This window comes from Rhinatrema bivittatum, chromosome 14 (genome assembly GCF_901001135.1).
Source record: "Rhinatrema bivittatum chromosome 14, aRhiBiv1.1, whole genome shotgun sequence".
Classification (NCBI taxonomy): Eukaryota; Metazoa; Chordata; class Amphibia; order Gymnophiona; family Rhinatrematidae; genus Rhinatrema; species Rhinatrema bivittatum.
This window is the reverse complement of record NC_042628.1, coordinates 73,099,696-73,115,777: the sequence shown is the minus strand read 5'-3', so window position 1 is coordinate 73,115,777 and position 16,082 is coordinate 73,099,696. Positions and strand designations below refer to the sequence as shown.

The following is a 16,082-nucleotide window of genomic DNA, read 5'->3' as shown; positions in this document are numbered from 1 at the left end:
TTCAGTATTCCCCTCCTTCCTGGCTTAACTGGAGCATGGCAGCAGAGAAGAGGAGAGCTGGAGCGCTCCATGTGCTGTGGGGCTACCGGGGCTGGGGGAGCACCTGATGCACAGGGAGCCGCCATCGCCTTCTGTTCCTGGGCACGGAGGCACACGGGGAGGGCCACAGACCACACAAGGTCCCTTGACATGCCAGGGGTCCCGCACCGGGGGGGAAGTACAGTCTCCTCTCACCGATTCCAAGCATTCAGTATAACCCACTCTCCATACCTGGGCTGTTATTCAACACAAAAAAAAGAGTCTTTACTGAAGCCGAGGACAGGAAAACGCCACTGGACAGTGCCCCAGTGCAAGACACATTCCTAAATAGCAATGATGATCCACATTCAGTTTCTCCTTAATTTCCTGCACCTCTCCGCAACAGGTAAGCTCTCCTGGGCAGGTGACCTTCCAGTTCCTTTGGATGTTGGAAATGTTCCCCGCTCACTCTCGCTCTCTCTCTCATGTGAGGTAGATCAGCCTCTGACTCCAAGGACTTTCCCAGGCAGGAGGCCTCTATTCTGGCACCTCTCAGGGAACCTCTTCAGCTTCTCATGCTCTTTACTTTTTCACTCTTTCTGGTCTCCCAGGAGTTTCACTCTGTCTCCTTTGAACCTTTTCTTTTGAAGGGATAGGCCCTCTGGAGCCCCTCTGTGGCCCCGAACAGCACAGGACTCCAGATCTTGGGACCCTGATCCTTAATCTCCCAGCTTCTCCCTCTGCACGGGGCGCAGGGGTTTCTATCCCCTCCTTATCTTATTGACCTCGTATGAAGGCAAGGCCTAATGATGCCCCCATCACTCTGAGGGCACTCAGGTCAGCTGAAGCCTCTTTTGACATTATTTACAGGGAAGGGCTACCATTTTAGGGGCAAACATGTGCCCCCCTTAACAGATATATATTGGTACGAAGCCTCAGAGATGCGGAAGAGAGGCAAGTCAATGATCAGATAGCCCCACATTATCTGGAGAGGCTCAGCCAGGCCTGGGTTTAGCCTCACTGCCTCGTTGGACTAGCAGTTCCTGTTGTTTTTAGAGAAATCCTAGCTTGTAGACAGATGGACTCATGACCAGTGGGTTATGCTCCCCTGCCAGCAGATGGAGAATGGAGCAAGCTGACGTCACAGAATATATAGTCCTGCAGTGACCCCAGCCTGCCAGTATTCTCCGTCTCCAGCAGACGGTGGATGTGCATCTCCCAGTGGGGATTGCTTCAAGCTTTTGGAAGGAGAAATTTGGAAATCTAAATTCAGGAAAAGAGCCCCGCACTCCTGTGGCAATACCTAAAGGTCCCTCCCCCAGTTGAGAATTCCTAAGGCAATATCCATGGTCCCTCAGAGGTGTGCCTTGGTCTGGTAGCTGGGTTTTCCAGCGTGGACTTAGCTGCTCATTCAGCTGAAAGGCAGCAGGTGCAGGAGGCCGAGTGCGACGGTGACGGCAGATGCCCTTTCCCTCCGCAGCCGGAGACCGTCTCTGTACTCAGCCGCTAAGCACTGAGCTCAGGTAAGGTTTGAAAAAAAACCAAAACGTTTTACTCTGAATCAGAGACAGTTAGAGAGGTCTCAGGACTTCCTCCAGTCTCCATCCTCGGCACGCCATACCGACGTTCGTTTCCACTCCCGTTGGGGTTGGAGAACTGGGCAGCCTGGTGTGTTGAGCAGCCCCCGGTGGACTAGGCCCCGCACCTAGGCGCTTTTTCTTGCATGCCATGTTGTAGACTGCAGTGGTTGTTTTTGCGTTCTTGTGTGTGTGTTCTGCTGCCCTCTACAGGCCGTCGGTGTGCGCAGTTTGTCGGTTCTGCGCATGCATTGTACACTCTGTTTTTTTTTGCGGCCTTTTTACGTGCACAAACCTTTTTTAATGCGCTTAACTTGGCACAAAGGTCGTGTGCGTGTCTTGCCGCGCTTTCTTCTAGGCGCTTATTTTTTGGGCGCATTTCATTTTTGAGCGCGAGCCGCTCCAATGCATGTTTATCACAGCAATGGTTCTGGTAAGCAATAAGCCTAAGCGTCTTCCTATTTGTGTTGCCTGTCGTATTAGGGCTTCTCATCCTGACCTGGCTTTTAACCTGTATCAGCGCTGCTCAGACGCTCAGGGGGAGTTGTCTGTCTTGGATTTTGCTAAGCCTGGCTCTTCCCATTCTGATGATGAGTTGGTCACAGCCTTGACTGTGGGGACGCCAGATCTTGGTTCTCCCCTGACTGGCTCCTCCGCAGGCAAGGGCAGTTCTCTGGGACCAGCTCCAGTTCCTTCTGGGCTTGGTCTGCACCTGGATGCTTTTTCTTGGGTGGAATTTTTTCAAAGCTTACAAGCCTTTCTTCAGGCGCCATCTTCCACATCCCCCAGTTCTGTCTGGTCAGACCCTCAGCTGGTGGCTCCTCCCTCTTCCAGTCCTATGCTTAAGCACCTGTTGCAACCGTCCCTTCCTGACGGCTGCACTCCTCCTCTTGCTGTTAATGGACGCTTGGCTGCCACGGCGTCTGTCTGCCGTCCTCTCCGGCGTCCCCGGACCGGCTTGGGCGCTGCCTCCCGCCATGCTCCGTCTGTACCTTAGAGCGTGTGCTGTGCGGCCCTCACTCTTATTTCTTACTTGGCCCTGGCTCAGCGCACCCTAACTGGACTCTCTCAGTGCTTCCTGTTCTGTGGGTCCTGGCTCACGCAACCCTACCTGGACTCTCTCTCAGCACTTCCCGCTCCTCGTGGCCAGGCTCTGCGCCATTCTACCTGTGAGCTCCAACCGCAATTCCCTCAGCTCCTGGGAATCCCCCCGGTACTTCTCCTTGAGGACTTTTGCCTCTGTTCCTTCTCTCTTCGGGAGTAGGCTCAGCCCAGCAAACCTCTAGACTGAGTCAGTGCCCCGTTCCTCGGGGTATCCCTCTATGCTACCACTACCGAAGTCCCTGTCATGAGCTTGCCGTACCCAGGGCTGTACTCCGGCACTGCTTTCCTACAGGCACCTGCTTCAGGAGGTTCCCCTCTCTAGCCTTATCTAGAGGACTACAGGCCGTGCCTCTTCATCTGCATCTCATTGTCTCGAGGCTACTCCCACGTGGTCCTGCGTTACGCTCTTCAGAGCTACAGTGGTCTTGCACTCCCTGAGACCCTTTCTCTCCTCGGCTCCTGTCTCAAACTGTGCCTAATCTCTTTGATGCTCTCTGCAGGCACTCGCCTACCCTTTCTGGGACCAGCCACACAGGGGCGCTCCTACGTTCTACTGGCCCCAGCACCCAAGGGCTCCACCTGCGGGGAATGAGGGTCGGCACAGGTGAAGTCCAAGCTTGCCTCTGTTGTGGATAAATTGAGGGCATTCCAGGGGGCATTTTGAGATGGTTCAAACATAGCTAGATAACTTCTCTGGATACCTCCGGTCTGAGATGAGGGATGGGAGGGGAGGCTGATGTGCACCGATCAAGAACAGGATTTTGGGGTGAAAATTTCTGCTGATTTGAAGATGGTGATGCAATTGGACAAAGCAATAGCTAAAGCCAGAAGAACGCCGGGCTGCATAGAGAGAAGAATAACCAATAACAAAAAGGAGCTGGTGATGCCCTTGTACAGGTCCTTGGTGAGGCCTCACCTGGAGTACTGTGTTCAGTTCTGGGGACCGTATCTCAAAAAGGATGGAGACAGGATAGAGGCGGTCCAGAGAAGGCGAACAAAATGGTGTGGGGTCTGTATGAGAAAACCTATGAGGAGAGACTGAAGGATATGAATATGTATACCCTGGAAGGGAGGAGGCGCAGGGATGATTTGATACAGACCTTCGGATACCTGAAAGGTTTTAATGATGTACAAACATCAAACCTTTCCATTGGAATGAAATCGGTAGAACTAGGGGTCAAGAAATGAAACTTCAGGGAGGACGTCTTAGAACCAACATCAGAACATATTTCCTCATGGACAGGGTGGTGGATGCCTGGACTGCCCTTCCAGAGGAGATGGTGAAAAGCAAAACAGTGAATGAATTCAAAAGGGTATGGGATAAAATCTGTGAAACCCTAAAGGCTTAGGAGTGGAATTGAAGAATAGAGTGCACGGAGTAACTTGCTGGTTATTGCGGTTATTAACCTTAACCAATAAGCCTTGATCCTGTAGATGCATTACTCCATTATTGCGAATTGGATTCGTTCAGCAACCGTAGGCCCGACTTTTACGGACTGGGGAAACAAGTATGAGGGTAACTTGCTGATGTGGTGATTGCTACCCTTAGATAACAAGACTGTTACTGTGATGCAACTCAAACATTGCTCTCTGAGTCAACAGCAAGGCATAACAGGGAACGGGATTTAACAGCAATCAAGGAGGGCTAGTGTGGGAACGTGAGAATTACGGGGTGTGTGTGTGTGGGAACGTGAGAAGCACGGGGTGTGTGTGTGTGTGGGAACGTGAGAAGCACGGGGTGTGTGTGTGTGTGAGAACGTGAGAAGCACGGGGTGTGTGTGTGTGTGTGGGAACGTGAGAAGTACGGGGTGTGTGTGTGTGTGTGTAACGGGGAACTGGATTCAATCAGCAACCAGATGGACCCTGATTTTTATGGTCTGGGAAACTGAGAATCATGGGGTAACCTGCACGGCACAGCAGATACTGCTGGATGGACCATTTACTCCTTTTCTGCTGCATTTCTATGTTTCTTTGTTTCTGTTTAGAGTTGTCTAGATAAGTTATCTGGATGTGTCCTAAAGTTATCTGGATAACTTTAATTTATCTGGGTATATTCAGCAGCGTAGCCGCACCGATGAATATCTTTTTTTACGTTACCCAGATAGTGTAAGTTTATCCGGATAACTTACCCGGCCTCCTTGGAGCTGAATTTCCATTGCAGATATTTCCAGCTTGCACTGCCTTTCAGCACATGTGGTCCCTTTTGTTAGCTAAGTGGCTCTCTTTAGCCCAAACACCCAAAATCCTTTTGGAGGGTGGGCGTTTAAAACTGAACCCTATGCTCCAAACGTGGTTTGACAGAGGTAGGAAGAGATCCTCACTCTCTGCTCCTGCGCCTGCCACCGCCACAGGAAGGGTGAATTTAAAAACGTTTTGCACCAGTGTTCAGGTTTCTGCCTGCTCTGCCCCTCGGGGTGGGTAAATGCGTAGCTGCTTGGAACAGCACAGGCATTTCCATCCCTGAGAAGAAAATGGTGGCTTAGGTTGGGGGGAAGTATCCACATTTCCCTGTCACTTTGAATTTTCAAAGGGAAACCCTATGGGGAGTTTCCTTTTGGAAATCAGCTTGCAGGCCCCACAAACACGTGAAACATCTCCCCTGAATGCAAGCTGGCTGATCCCAGACGTTGGCTGCTGCTGCTTGGCTTGGCACTTGCCTTTCTAGCTTATGAACCAAGATCTTATTCTTGGTTCATGGTAGCAAGTATTGCCCCATTCAGAGAATATATTGCCCTTGCCTACCCCCTGTGCCCCAAATGCACCAGCCAACACTTGGCCACAAAAACAAATCACCCATGCCAATTATCTTCTGCCTTTAGAAAGAAAGTCTCTAAGCCATGGGAGTGAAGTGATGGTGGTGGTGGTGGTGGGTTTAGCATAGTCCTTTTATTGGAATAGTGCCAAAAAACAAAGATAAGATCTCCGGTCCCGCTATCAATATAAAGACCGCCCTGTCACCCTCCGATAAAATAGACGAGGACTGCTGTCAGGGGTTTCTGCCTCTGCCTGGTGCGCATTTCTCCAACGGCTGGAGGTAGCCATCGCCACCACTCGCATTGTGAGATCAGGACAGCTGGACCCCGAATTTAAAAAAAATGCTTGCAGTGCTGGGGTCTGTAGCAGGTGCAGTGCATTCGGGTGCCACTAAGTGTCCACGCTTGTCGGGGGTTATTAACCCCTGATCTAAGCGGCAGCGATTGCCCGTAAATTTTAAAAGAAACGTGAATCCTCTGTATGGTGTCATAAGAAAAACGAACCAAAATCGAAGTCCTTCTTTGAGATCAGAGAGTTCTGTTGGGTATTTACAATGACTGAGTTTGGGGCAATCTGCAAAAAATGGAAAAACTGCCGTTGATTCCTGCGCAAGGGTGACTTATAGTCGATATTTCTTCTCCAAGCAGCCGCAGGATCTCCTTGTGGTTACTCCAAAGACAGAAGCAATGGTGACCTTACAGCCTCTTCTCTTCCTCTGCCTACTCATCGAAGGTATTCTGGTTCTCCTTTTCTGTTTGTTACTCACATTCCTCCTCTGCTATCTCTTGCCTTTCCCCCCTCTCTGGCTCTTTTGCTCTCTCTCTCTCTGTGTTCACCTTCCAAAGGAGCTGATATAATAAGGTGCGCTAGCTTGGGCGCCCATGATAGTGCGTGGTTGAGCTCAGATATTTTGTATGTGCATCTTGCTCCCGATGCAACGTGGAATTTTACGCACCAGAAATGTGCACACAACCATGTGCGTCAGGGATAGATCAACTGCAGGCAAATGCAATGCTAACGGAGGCTTTAGCTACCCCTCCCCAATGCAGAGATGCACGTTGAAGCCCTGAAGGCTTAGTGCAAGTATTTCCAAAGTGGAATGTAACTTCTGGTCAGAGGTAGAATCAAGTTATGTCTTGTGCACATAAAAGAAGATTTTGTGCAGAAAACATGAGCTGACTTCTTTGTCCAGTGATGAACAACAATACAAAACGAAAAGGAGGAAACAACTGGATAGCAATATTCCCTTCATTTCCCCTTTCCTGAGTAGCTCCTCCGTGCTGTCTCCTGCCCTTGCTGAGAACAAGGCTTCCCAAGCTACTGCCAGTTGCCCTGGGTGAGGTCGAGAACAGTCTTGCCGGTGGCGAGGTAGCCAGCCCGCCGGGTTGTGGCTTCCCTGGCTGCCCATTTCCTGGTTCTTGTAGTCCTCCCCCGTGAGCTGAGGCTGGCCTGGCAGCGGTTCCTGTGGTTCCAGGTCAAGGGGGCAGGGTGAGGGGCACCACGGAGCAGAAGAGGGTGGAGGAGAAACGGAGTCTAGGCCTGTGCGGCGTCCCTGAGCCTCGCTGCCAGCGTGTCTGGGGGGGGGGGGGGTCTCGTCTCGTTCCCCTGGCTCTGCTCTTCCTCTCCTGCTTCATGATTATTACTGTGCTTGTTTTGTGCGTAAGTCCTGAATCCAAGCCTCTCTCCCCCGATTTTCGAATGTGCGCTCGGCCTATGCGAAAGGCTGTGGGCCTGTTTGAAGTTGGGCGTGGACGCCTATTTTTGTGTTAGCACATTTTTTTACACTCCTGATGCATTAGCATATCATTTGCTTACTCCATAAGCAGCTAAATCGTTTCTAGCATGTGCATTAAGAAACTATATAGCTGAAGTCTAACACACAATACATGGCTTATTACGATGACCGCAAAGTGTCTGTGCAGGCAGCTGGGGCTTTTCTCTCGCTCTCTGACTCTTTCACCCCTGCAGTCTCTTTCCAGAGGGCTCTCTGTCTTTCTGTCCCCTCTCACCTCTGTGCTCTCTTTCCAAGGGTTTTCCATGGGCACTGTCTCGTGGTCTCTGTCTCTCATCTCTCTGCTCTTCTTTCAGGGCCTCTCTGCAGGCAGCAGACTCTCTTGTCTGTCTATCTCTTTCTCTCTTTCATCTCTTTTAACGCTGTGTTTTTTCTTTCCAGTGCTTTGTGTGCCTTGGTCTCACTCTGCGTTCTCCTTTCAGGAGCTCTTGGTGGTCAGTGGGCTGCCTGGATGCCCCAGACCATCTCCGCTCTACAGGAAACCTGTGTGGCTATCCCGTGCACGTTTGACTACCCCGAGGAACTTCGGCCCTCCTCAGTCCATGGCATCTGGTACTTCAATAGCCCTTACCCCAAGAACTACCCTCCCGTGGTCTTGAAATCCAAGACCAGCACGGCCCACGAGAGCTACCAAGGGCGCACCAAGTTTCTGGGGGAGCTGCAGCAGAAGAACTGCTCCCTGCAGATCGACAGGATTACCACGGAGATTCAGGGCAAATACTACTTCCGTGCAGACCTGGGCGGCTACAATCAATACACCTACTCTGAGCACAGCATCCTGGAAATGCTGGGTACGAGGATGGGCTTCTCCTCCATTCATATCAAACGCATGGTACAACTGTTCTCGTTGCCTTCATCATGACGATGGAAAGAGGGATTCTGTGCGCCTGGGGTTTGATATTGATGAATGTTAGGATGACATAAATACTTAAGAGAGCTGTTCTCTTCTTTCATCTCTACCCTACCTCTGTCTCTCTTCCTTTCTGACTGCACCTATCTCTTCTTTCTGTATCTATTTTTGTCTATCTCACAGCATCAATCTGTCCATTCTGCTGCATCTGTTTGTGTAACTGCATCAGTAGAAGCTGGTGTTGGCCACAGCACTAAATAACCTCAAACATAAGTTCAACAAGTGTTTAGAAGGCAAGGAGATCCATGGGTGTAAGATAGTTTAGACTCTGTGATGGGTCTCACACCGGGGAGCCGTTTCCATCGCTGGAGGAATTCTGGGTGAGGGAGATTGTTTGTTTGACCTCCCTTATCCCAAGCTGTGATTCCTTTGGCTGAGTCAAGAGCCTCTTGGGTGAGTTGGAAGTACATGGTCTCCCTCTGGGGAGGGTGCTAGAGGTTTCCCTGTATCTCCTCTGTCTCGTTGCTTTCTCCTGGTGGAGTTTAGTTTTGAGAAGGGGATTGCTGTTCAGGGCTCTCCCTCTTTCCTCTGAATACGTCTTTTAATGTTCTTCCTCCACTCCACTACTTTGATATAAAGACACTGGCAAGTGATTCATCTGCGCGTCTCTTGCTACCAGTGATGATGTCCCTGTCTCCATCTGGTGTAGCTCGATGGTATAACCTGCAACTTGCACGAGGTGACAGTTACTGTCCTAAGCAACCTGCTGGGCAGACTGGATGGACCATTTGGGTCTCTATCTGCTGTTACAATGAAGAAAAACATGGTTTTGAGGTAGGTGATTTAGAGAATGACCACCACATGGCGAGCATGCTGGTAAATTTACATAACGCATTAGGAAGTGGCTGCTGTCTTGTACGGAGGTTTCACTTTGGGAACAAGGTACTGTAGAGGGAGTGTGTCCCTCAGTATAAAAAGTACCTGAATGTAATCCGCTTTGAAGGGATGAAAAACGGAATATAAATCAAATCAATAAATAAATTCGGGGTGGCTTAGGATTTTGGCAAGGAGTCCATGGAGTAAAGCGTTCAGGGGGAAAGGCCTGAGGCGTTTCTCCTCACGGGGAAGCAGCCAAGGAGTAATGGGCATCCTCAAGGAGAGACCACTGGGGACTCAACCCAAGTCCCAGAGGCGGAGTGGCAAGAAACTGCCCCCCCGATGCGGTGGGAAAGGTTTGGAGTAAAGAGCATCAGAATGGCTGAGAGCCAAGACCCTGGGGAGCTTCCTGCCTAGTGCCTGAACGGGAGCCAGGGGGGAACAGCTTCACGGCTCTGGGAGAAAAGATACCGTGTGACGACGTTGTGAGTACTGAAACAGATTTCTGACCTATACTTGATGTTGAGACCGTTATGGGCACGGCTCGTTAGGAAAAGGAGAGGATAAGGTGGAGGAGGAGAAGTGCTAAAGGTAACTGCAGCATTACGTTTAAGCTGATGAGCAGAGCTGGTAAGAAGGGTTTTACCAAAGTGTATATAACTGTTGCAGAGTTATCCCAGCTTATGTTTTTGCAACTCTGCGTAAGCCTATGGACCCTGATCTGCCACATACGCTGACTGCTGGTAACACTAGAGAACGCAAGTCATGTTTGATTGCAATACATCCTCAGGATGAGTCCCATTGTGAGTGCGAAGCAAGGAGGATATAGCAGTCAGAGGGGGGTCATGGAGTGGTTTCTCAGTGAGTGAGAGCTAAGGACAACTTTGGGCCTGGCTCCAACACACCCTCTGCTTGACGCACACGGACTCCGTCACAATGTATGTGCCTCATCCAGGCTGGGGATCGCATCTAGGAAATGTGGTGAACCTGGGATTTTGAGTTGCCAGATTTTTAGTTAGGAAGGAATTTATTTTATTGCTACAGAATTGGCTACAGATGCACAGTGTTTCTTGCCTTCCCTTGGATAGCTGCCTAGAGAGCTGTCAGGCAATCACTGGAGCTCTGATCTTCTTTCAGCCCAACCAGCCACATAACAATACAAACCTGAAACTACGCAACAGCGTAATATTGATGTTTTTGGCTTTCCTTAGACAAACCCTTAGTCCTGTCCCCCGCTGAAATCCTGGTGGACTCAGAAGTGGAGTTAACGTGCCTGGTCCCAGACAACTGCCCCAGCATGAAGCCTTCGTTGAGCTGGCTTGGTGTGGAGGGTCTACGACAGCACTCCGTCTTCGGACGGCTAGAGGAAGACAGTGGTACCTGGACCGTTCTGTCTCTGCTGAGGTTCCTGCCCTCCCAGAAGGACAACGGGCACAGGTTGGGCTGCAAGGTCAGCTATCCCGACACCGTGCTGGAGTACCAGAGGTTCCTCACCCTGGATGTGAAACGTAAGTTTGAATGCCTGAAATGCGAAACATGCATGACCAGCGTGTTCTTTCATCATAGTACATATTCCTCAAGTCCTGGAAGATATTCAGATTGAGTGGCACTGAGAGTCCAAGAATGTCTTTGATTTCTTAGGTGGTCCTTACTCTACAGCTTCTAAGCAGTTCTATGTATTTATTTAAGGACTTACAGTCTGCATGATCCTAAGTATTCGATGGATTACAAAAGGAAGATACATATTCAAAAAATATATAAATTAAAATAAAACAAAATTTACATTAAGTGATTAAAAAATCATAAAACTGACATTCCCTCTTCCACTAGAAGATGCCTTTTTTGAAAAGATGTGTAAATTAGCTTATACACACTGGCATCTGATTGATTCGTACAAATGACGTCACAAAACTACTCTTTAGGACCCTATGAATATTCTGTGTAGTAGCTGCCCACTCCCCTGCCTGAGCCCCTTGTCAGGCTGTTGAGGGTGGGTATCGTCAGGGATGGATGGAAGGGACTTTCCAACTCAGCCCGCAGTGCTTTAGAGTCAAGAGAGGGAGAGAAGTAGAGGTCTCTTAGTGGCCAAACTCAAATGTCAAAATACTTGCATTGTCACCATCTTCTTATTTTGCATTGACGTGTCCTGTGGCTCATGCTCCTCCTCTCTTTCAGATGCCCCAAAGATTGTGGAGGTTAACTCCTCCCTGGAAACCACAGAAGGTGCTCATGTGGTCCTGGTCTGTGTGGTGGACAGTAACCCTATCTCCCAGGTCACCTGGCTGAAGTATGAGACCATCCTGAAAGAAGAGGCCTCTGGGAATTTAACTCTGGAGTTGGATAACGTGTCCAACTCTCATGATGGGGTATATACCTGTGTGGCAGAAAATGAATATGGGAGAGTTAACAAATCCCTGGGACTGGCGGTCATGTGTAAGTATATGGTTATTGTATTCTGTTTCTTTTTCTCTGAAGATGAAGTAAATCACCAGTCATACTGATGGGTGATGTCAACATAGTCCCAAATCATGGAGCATAATTCTAGAGCTTTCTTTAAAGACAGAAGTCCTCTCTGAGCATGTGCGGCACCATCCACATTCCCATGGCTCTGCAGCCCGTTATTATTTTCCCTTCAACCTGAATAGTTATGGTTCTTCTTGCAGTGTATTTTCTGCTGTTTCCTATACTTTTGGCTGTGTTTTTTCTTTTTAAAAGTGTGTCCTAATGCTTATTTTTCTCTTTTCTTGCTAGTGTCCTATTTAGAGTTTGTTTTATTTTCAAGTTTACTTCAGTTTTTCGATGTCACTGTCAGTAGGCCCATTTTTATCCACAAGCCATCTGGTCATGATTACTTTTTTATTTCAAAAATTCTTTTCCTTTTGATTTTGTATCATTGATTTTTTTTTTCTGATGATGTCAGAGAAGAAGGCCAGTGGCTTCGAATTTTGCCGTCAGAATAGGTCAGTTTCATATGAAGAAACAAAGACAGATAAAATCTGCTATGAAGAGAGAACAGGTGACAGTCGCGTGTGTGGCAGGCAGTCAAAACAGCAATTATTTGGCAAGGAATAGAGAACAAAACTGAGAATATCATAATGCCTTTGTAAAGATCCCTGGTGCAACCACACCTTGAGTATTATGTGCAGTTCTGATCACCCGACTCAGAAAAGACAGAGGGGACAAAGAAAAGATACAGAGACGGGTGACAAAAATGATAAAGGGAGTGGAAAAACTGCCTTCTGAGGAAAGGCTAAACAGATCAGGGCCCTTCAGCTTGGACAAGAGATGACTGAGAAGGGATATGATTGATATTTATTAAGTCATGAGCGAGCTGGAACGGATAAATAGGGGATAGTTGTTTCCCTTTCACACAACACTAGGACCAGGGGACGCTCCATAAAACTAGCAACCGGCAGATTTAAAACGCATTGTAGAACGTATGTTTTCAGTGAACACGCAATCAGGCTAGGGATTCTCTTGCTGGAGGATGTGATCAAGGCAGCTGACATAATAGGGCCGCTTCCTGAAGGAAGAGTCCATAAACGGTTATTAGCCAGGTAGACTTGGGAAAGGAAGCCAGCGCTTATGCCTGGGAGCGAGATACAAGAAATAGGTCAACTATTGGGGATCTGCCGGGTACTTGTGACCCGGACTGGCCACTGTCAGAGACAGGATGCTGGGCTCAATGGACCCTTTTAAATCCTGACTTGTTTTAAATATTGGGTATTGACTGGGGCAAGATGGCGGCGTGAGGAGGGCTGTGCGTCAGACGCTCTCCCGCAGTATGGATTTTCTTTACCTGAAGATGCCTTCCAAGAGAAAGGGGAAAGTTCGCGTTTTTCTACCCCGATACAGATTTTCCTTCGGGTCAGCGCCTGATAACTGCGTGCACGCCCGGGACGACTTTCAAACTGGGGGGGAGCATAACCCCGCTGTGGTTACTGGGGAGGGAGCCCCAGAACCGCCAGGGGAAGTTACACTTAGACCCCCGCATCTTCGAGCGCCGATACCTCCGGGGAGCATCGACCCTTCCTCATGACCCCGGCGCAGGCTGATGATGTCACCGCTGCGACCGGAGGTGGAGGGGGCCAGAGCGGAGGGAAATCGCTGCCGCCTGGCAGTCTCTCTCCTGGCTCCTCAGACTTCTGATTTGCCGGATCAGGTTTCCTCAGCTATTACATCGACTCCCACGGAGAAGGCAGGAGTAAGCTGCGGTGAAGCGTTCAGACCAGCGGGAACCATGGCAGAAGCAAGTGCTCTTACTCCAAATGTGGGGGATGAGTTGACCCAGCTTCCAATAAAATCTGCTGTGGTTACCTTAGAAGCGCTCTGGGACTTGGTGGCAGGATTTGGATGTTCCCTAAAGGAGCGACACATAAATTTAAATAATCTGACAAAGAAGGTGGAACTTTTAGAAGTTAAGATTGATTCCCAAAATGACACTGCTAAAAATCAAATAGAGACTTCAGAGTCTTCTGCAGCAGCGATTCAAACGCGTGAAGTTAAAATGATTAAAGACCTTACATTTACGGCGCAAAGATTGGAAAATGTGGAGAATTAGATCAGACATTTTAAATTTAAGGTTCATAAATTTCCCTAAGGTGCTGGGGGAAGATTCGTCCACTGCTTTGAAAAAGTATTTCTTAGACATAAGAACATGCCATACTGGGTCAGACCAAGGGTCCATCAAGCCCAGCATCCTGTTTCCAACAGTGGCCAATCCAGGCCATAAGAATCTGGCAAGTACCCAAAAACTAAGTCTATTCCATGTAACCATTGCTAATGGCAGTGGCTATTCTCTAAGTGAACTTAATAGCAGGTAATGGACTTCTCCTCCAAGAACTTATCCAATCCTTTTTTAAACTCAGCTATATTAACTGCACTAACCACATCCTCCGGCAACAAATTCCAGAGTTTAATTGTGTGTTGAGTAAAAAAGAACTTTTTCCGATTAGTTTTAAATGTGCCACATGCTAACTTCATGGAGTGCCCCCTAGTCTTTCTACTATCCGAAAGAGTAAATAACCGATTCACATCTACCCATTCTAGACCTCTCATGATTTTAAACACCTCTATCATATCCCCCCCTCAGTCGTCTCTTCTCCAAGCTGAAAAGTCCTAACCTCTTTAGTCTTTCCTCATAGGGGAGTTGTTCCATTCCCCTTATCATTTTGGTAGCCCTTCTCTGTACCTTCTTCATTGCAATTATATCTTTTTTGAGATGCGGCGACCAGAATTGTACACAGTATTCAAGGTGCGGTCTCACCATGGAGCGATACAGAGACATTATGACATTTTCCGTTTTATTCATCATTCCTTTTCTAATAATTCCCAACATTCTGTTTGCTTTTTTGACTGCCGCAGCACACTGTAACGACGATTTCAATGTGTTATCCACTATGACACCTAGATCTCTTTCTTGGGTTGTAGCACCTAATATGGAACCCAACATGTGTAATTATAGCATTCTAAAGTTTGAGGAAGGGAAAATACCCTGTATTAACAACATGTATTCCCTACCTGTCCCTGTTAAAGAGGCACCCTTGGGTAATTGTCCTGAGTTATTTGAGAATTTAACCCAATTAAAGATGAAATACTGGAATGGGCTACTCTATTAGTTTCATTCATTTCTGAAAGGGAGATGAGTGAAGTAATGAAAAGGTATGTTAAGAGTATTAATAGTATTTTCCACGGTCAAGAGATTCGTATATACCCAGATTTTGCCAGGCCAACACAGGACAGGAGAAGGCATATTTTAGCATTGAAATCCCAAATTACAGCATTCGGTTTTTCTTTTGTGTTAAGATACCCATGTAAGTGTGTATCGCTCCACCAATGAATGCTTTGGTTTTTCCTTCCAGAACAGCTCAAATCTCTGATTAATTCTAGGAGAGTTAGTTCAATAATTCCTAATAATCCTGAAGTTAAAGATGCATGATATAATATGAAAGTATTGTCGTCACATGCTAAGCCGATTTCCTTTTAGGTTTTCGATTAGGCTCCCATAAATTTGAATCCCAGTCTATATTTTTCCTATTTAGAAAATGCATATCATATGTTAATTTCCTCAAATATATAAATATAATATGTAATTCATGATATGTCATTTTCATTTACGTATGGTAAGGTATATGTTAAAAACTAATAAAAATAAAAATTTAAATAAATATTGGGCATTATTGATGTCTATTTTGAAATTTTATTGGTGTTTGGAAATTTTTTTATATGAGTTTTTAATTATTCAGTGTTATATCAGTTTGGCTATTATGAATAGTTTTTTTTTTTTATTGGTATGGTTTTACTGCTATTGATATTATATTTCTTGATTTTATTTTTGATGGTTTATGATGAATGGTAATGTTTCTGTTTTATCCATTGTTGCACTGCATACAGAATGTGGCTTGTTGGAGTTTCCAGTTCAGCTTTTGTTTGCATGTTTCTATTTATCCTTTATGGTCTCTTTATTCTATATTTATAGTGAGGATCTATCTGTGTTCTGCAGGTGTGACCAAGGTGAGGTATTCAGCTAACATGTAGTTATGAGATCTATACAGCCTGGCTTGTTCTGTTTTCTGAAGAGATGGGGTATTGGTGTTTTAGGGCTTGGTATAATATTTGCAGTGTTTTATTTTCATAGATAGGATTGTTGTTTGAGTGCTAAGCCCACACCCAATGTCCATTAAAGTAAGCTACTATCATATGGATTCCAAGTTGGGTTTTTTTTTGCATTTTTGATTGGCATTACAGCAGTACATGTAAATATAGAGGCCGATACTCAATTGGCCATTTAGTGGACAGGTTATCTGACTGGAGTTAGCTGGATATCTTGTCCTGGATCTTCAGTGGGGTAATCATCCCACTGAATATCCCCGAATAAAGTTATATGGCTAACAATAGCCAAATAAATTTAAACGTAACTGGATATTCTTTTGAATATAGCTGGTTATGTATAAAGTTATGGGGCCTTGTATGACTGGATAACCAGCCACTTAACTGGATATCTTCAAAAAATATCCGATTCAGTAGCAAACCTAGTGAAAAAATAAAAACCAAAAATGTGGGCCTACAGGCCCAGACTAAATCATCCCCCCCCCCCCCCCACTCAATCCAA

The 16,082-nt window shown here is 47.1% G+C and overlaps 1 protein-coding gene across 13 annotated transcripts in view; it reads left to right on the top strand.

Moving 5' to 3' along the window:
• The window catches only part of MAG (myelin associated glycoprotein), a 76,869-nt gene that overhangs the window by 24,498 nt on the left and 36,289 nt on the right, over positions 1-16,082 (top strand). For 8 of the 13 annotated variants that reach the window (XM_029576950.1, XM_029576952.1, XM_029576941.1 and 5 more), the window contains 4 exons: positions 6,098-6,185; positions 7,668-8,036; positions 10,183-10,479; positions 11,147-11,404. In XM_029576950.1, coding sequence (XP_029432810.1) covers positions 6,140-6,185; positions 7,668-8,036; positions 10,183-10,479; positions 11,147-11,404 — 970 coding nt within the window. In that variant the 5' untranslated portion in view covers positions 6,098-6,139. The remainder of the gene's footprint in view (positions 1-6,097; positions 6,186-7,667; positions 8,037-10,182; positions 10,480-11,146; positions 11,405-16,082) is intronic. The other 5 variants (XM_029576942.1, XM_029576949.1, XM_029576945.1 and 2 more) reach the window with 2 other exon arrangements.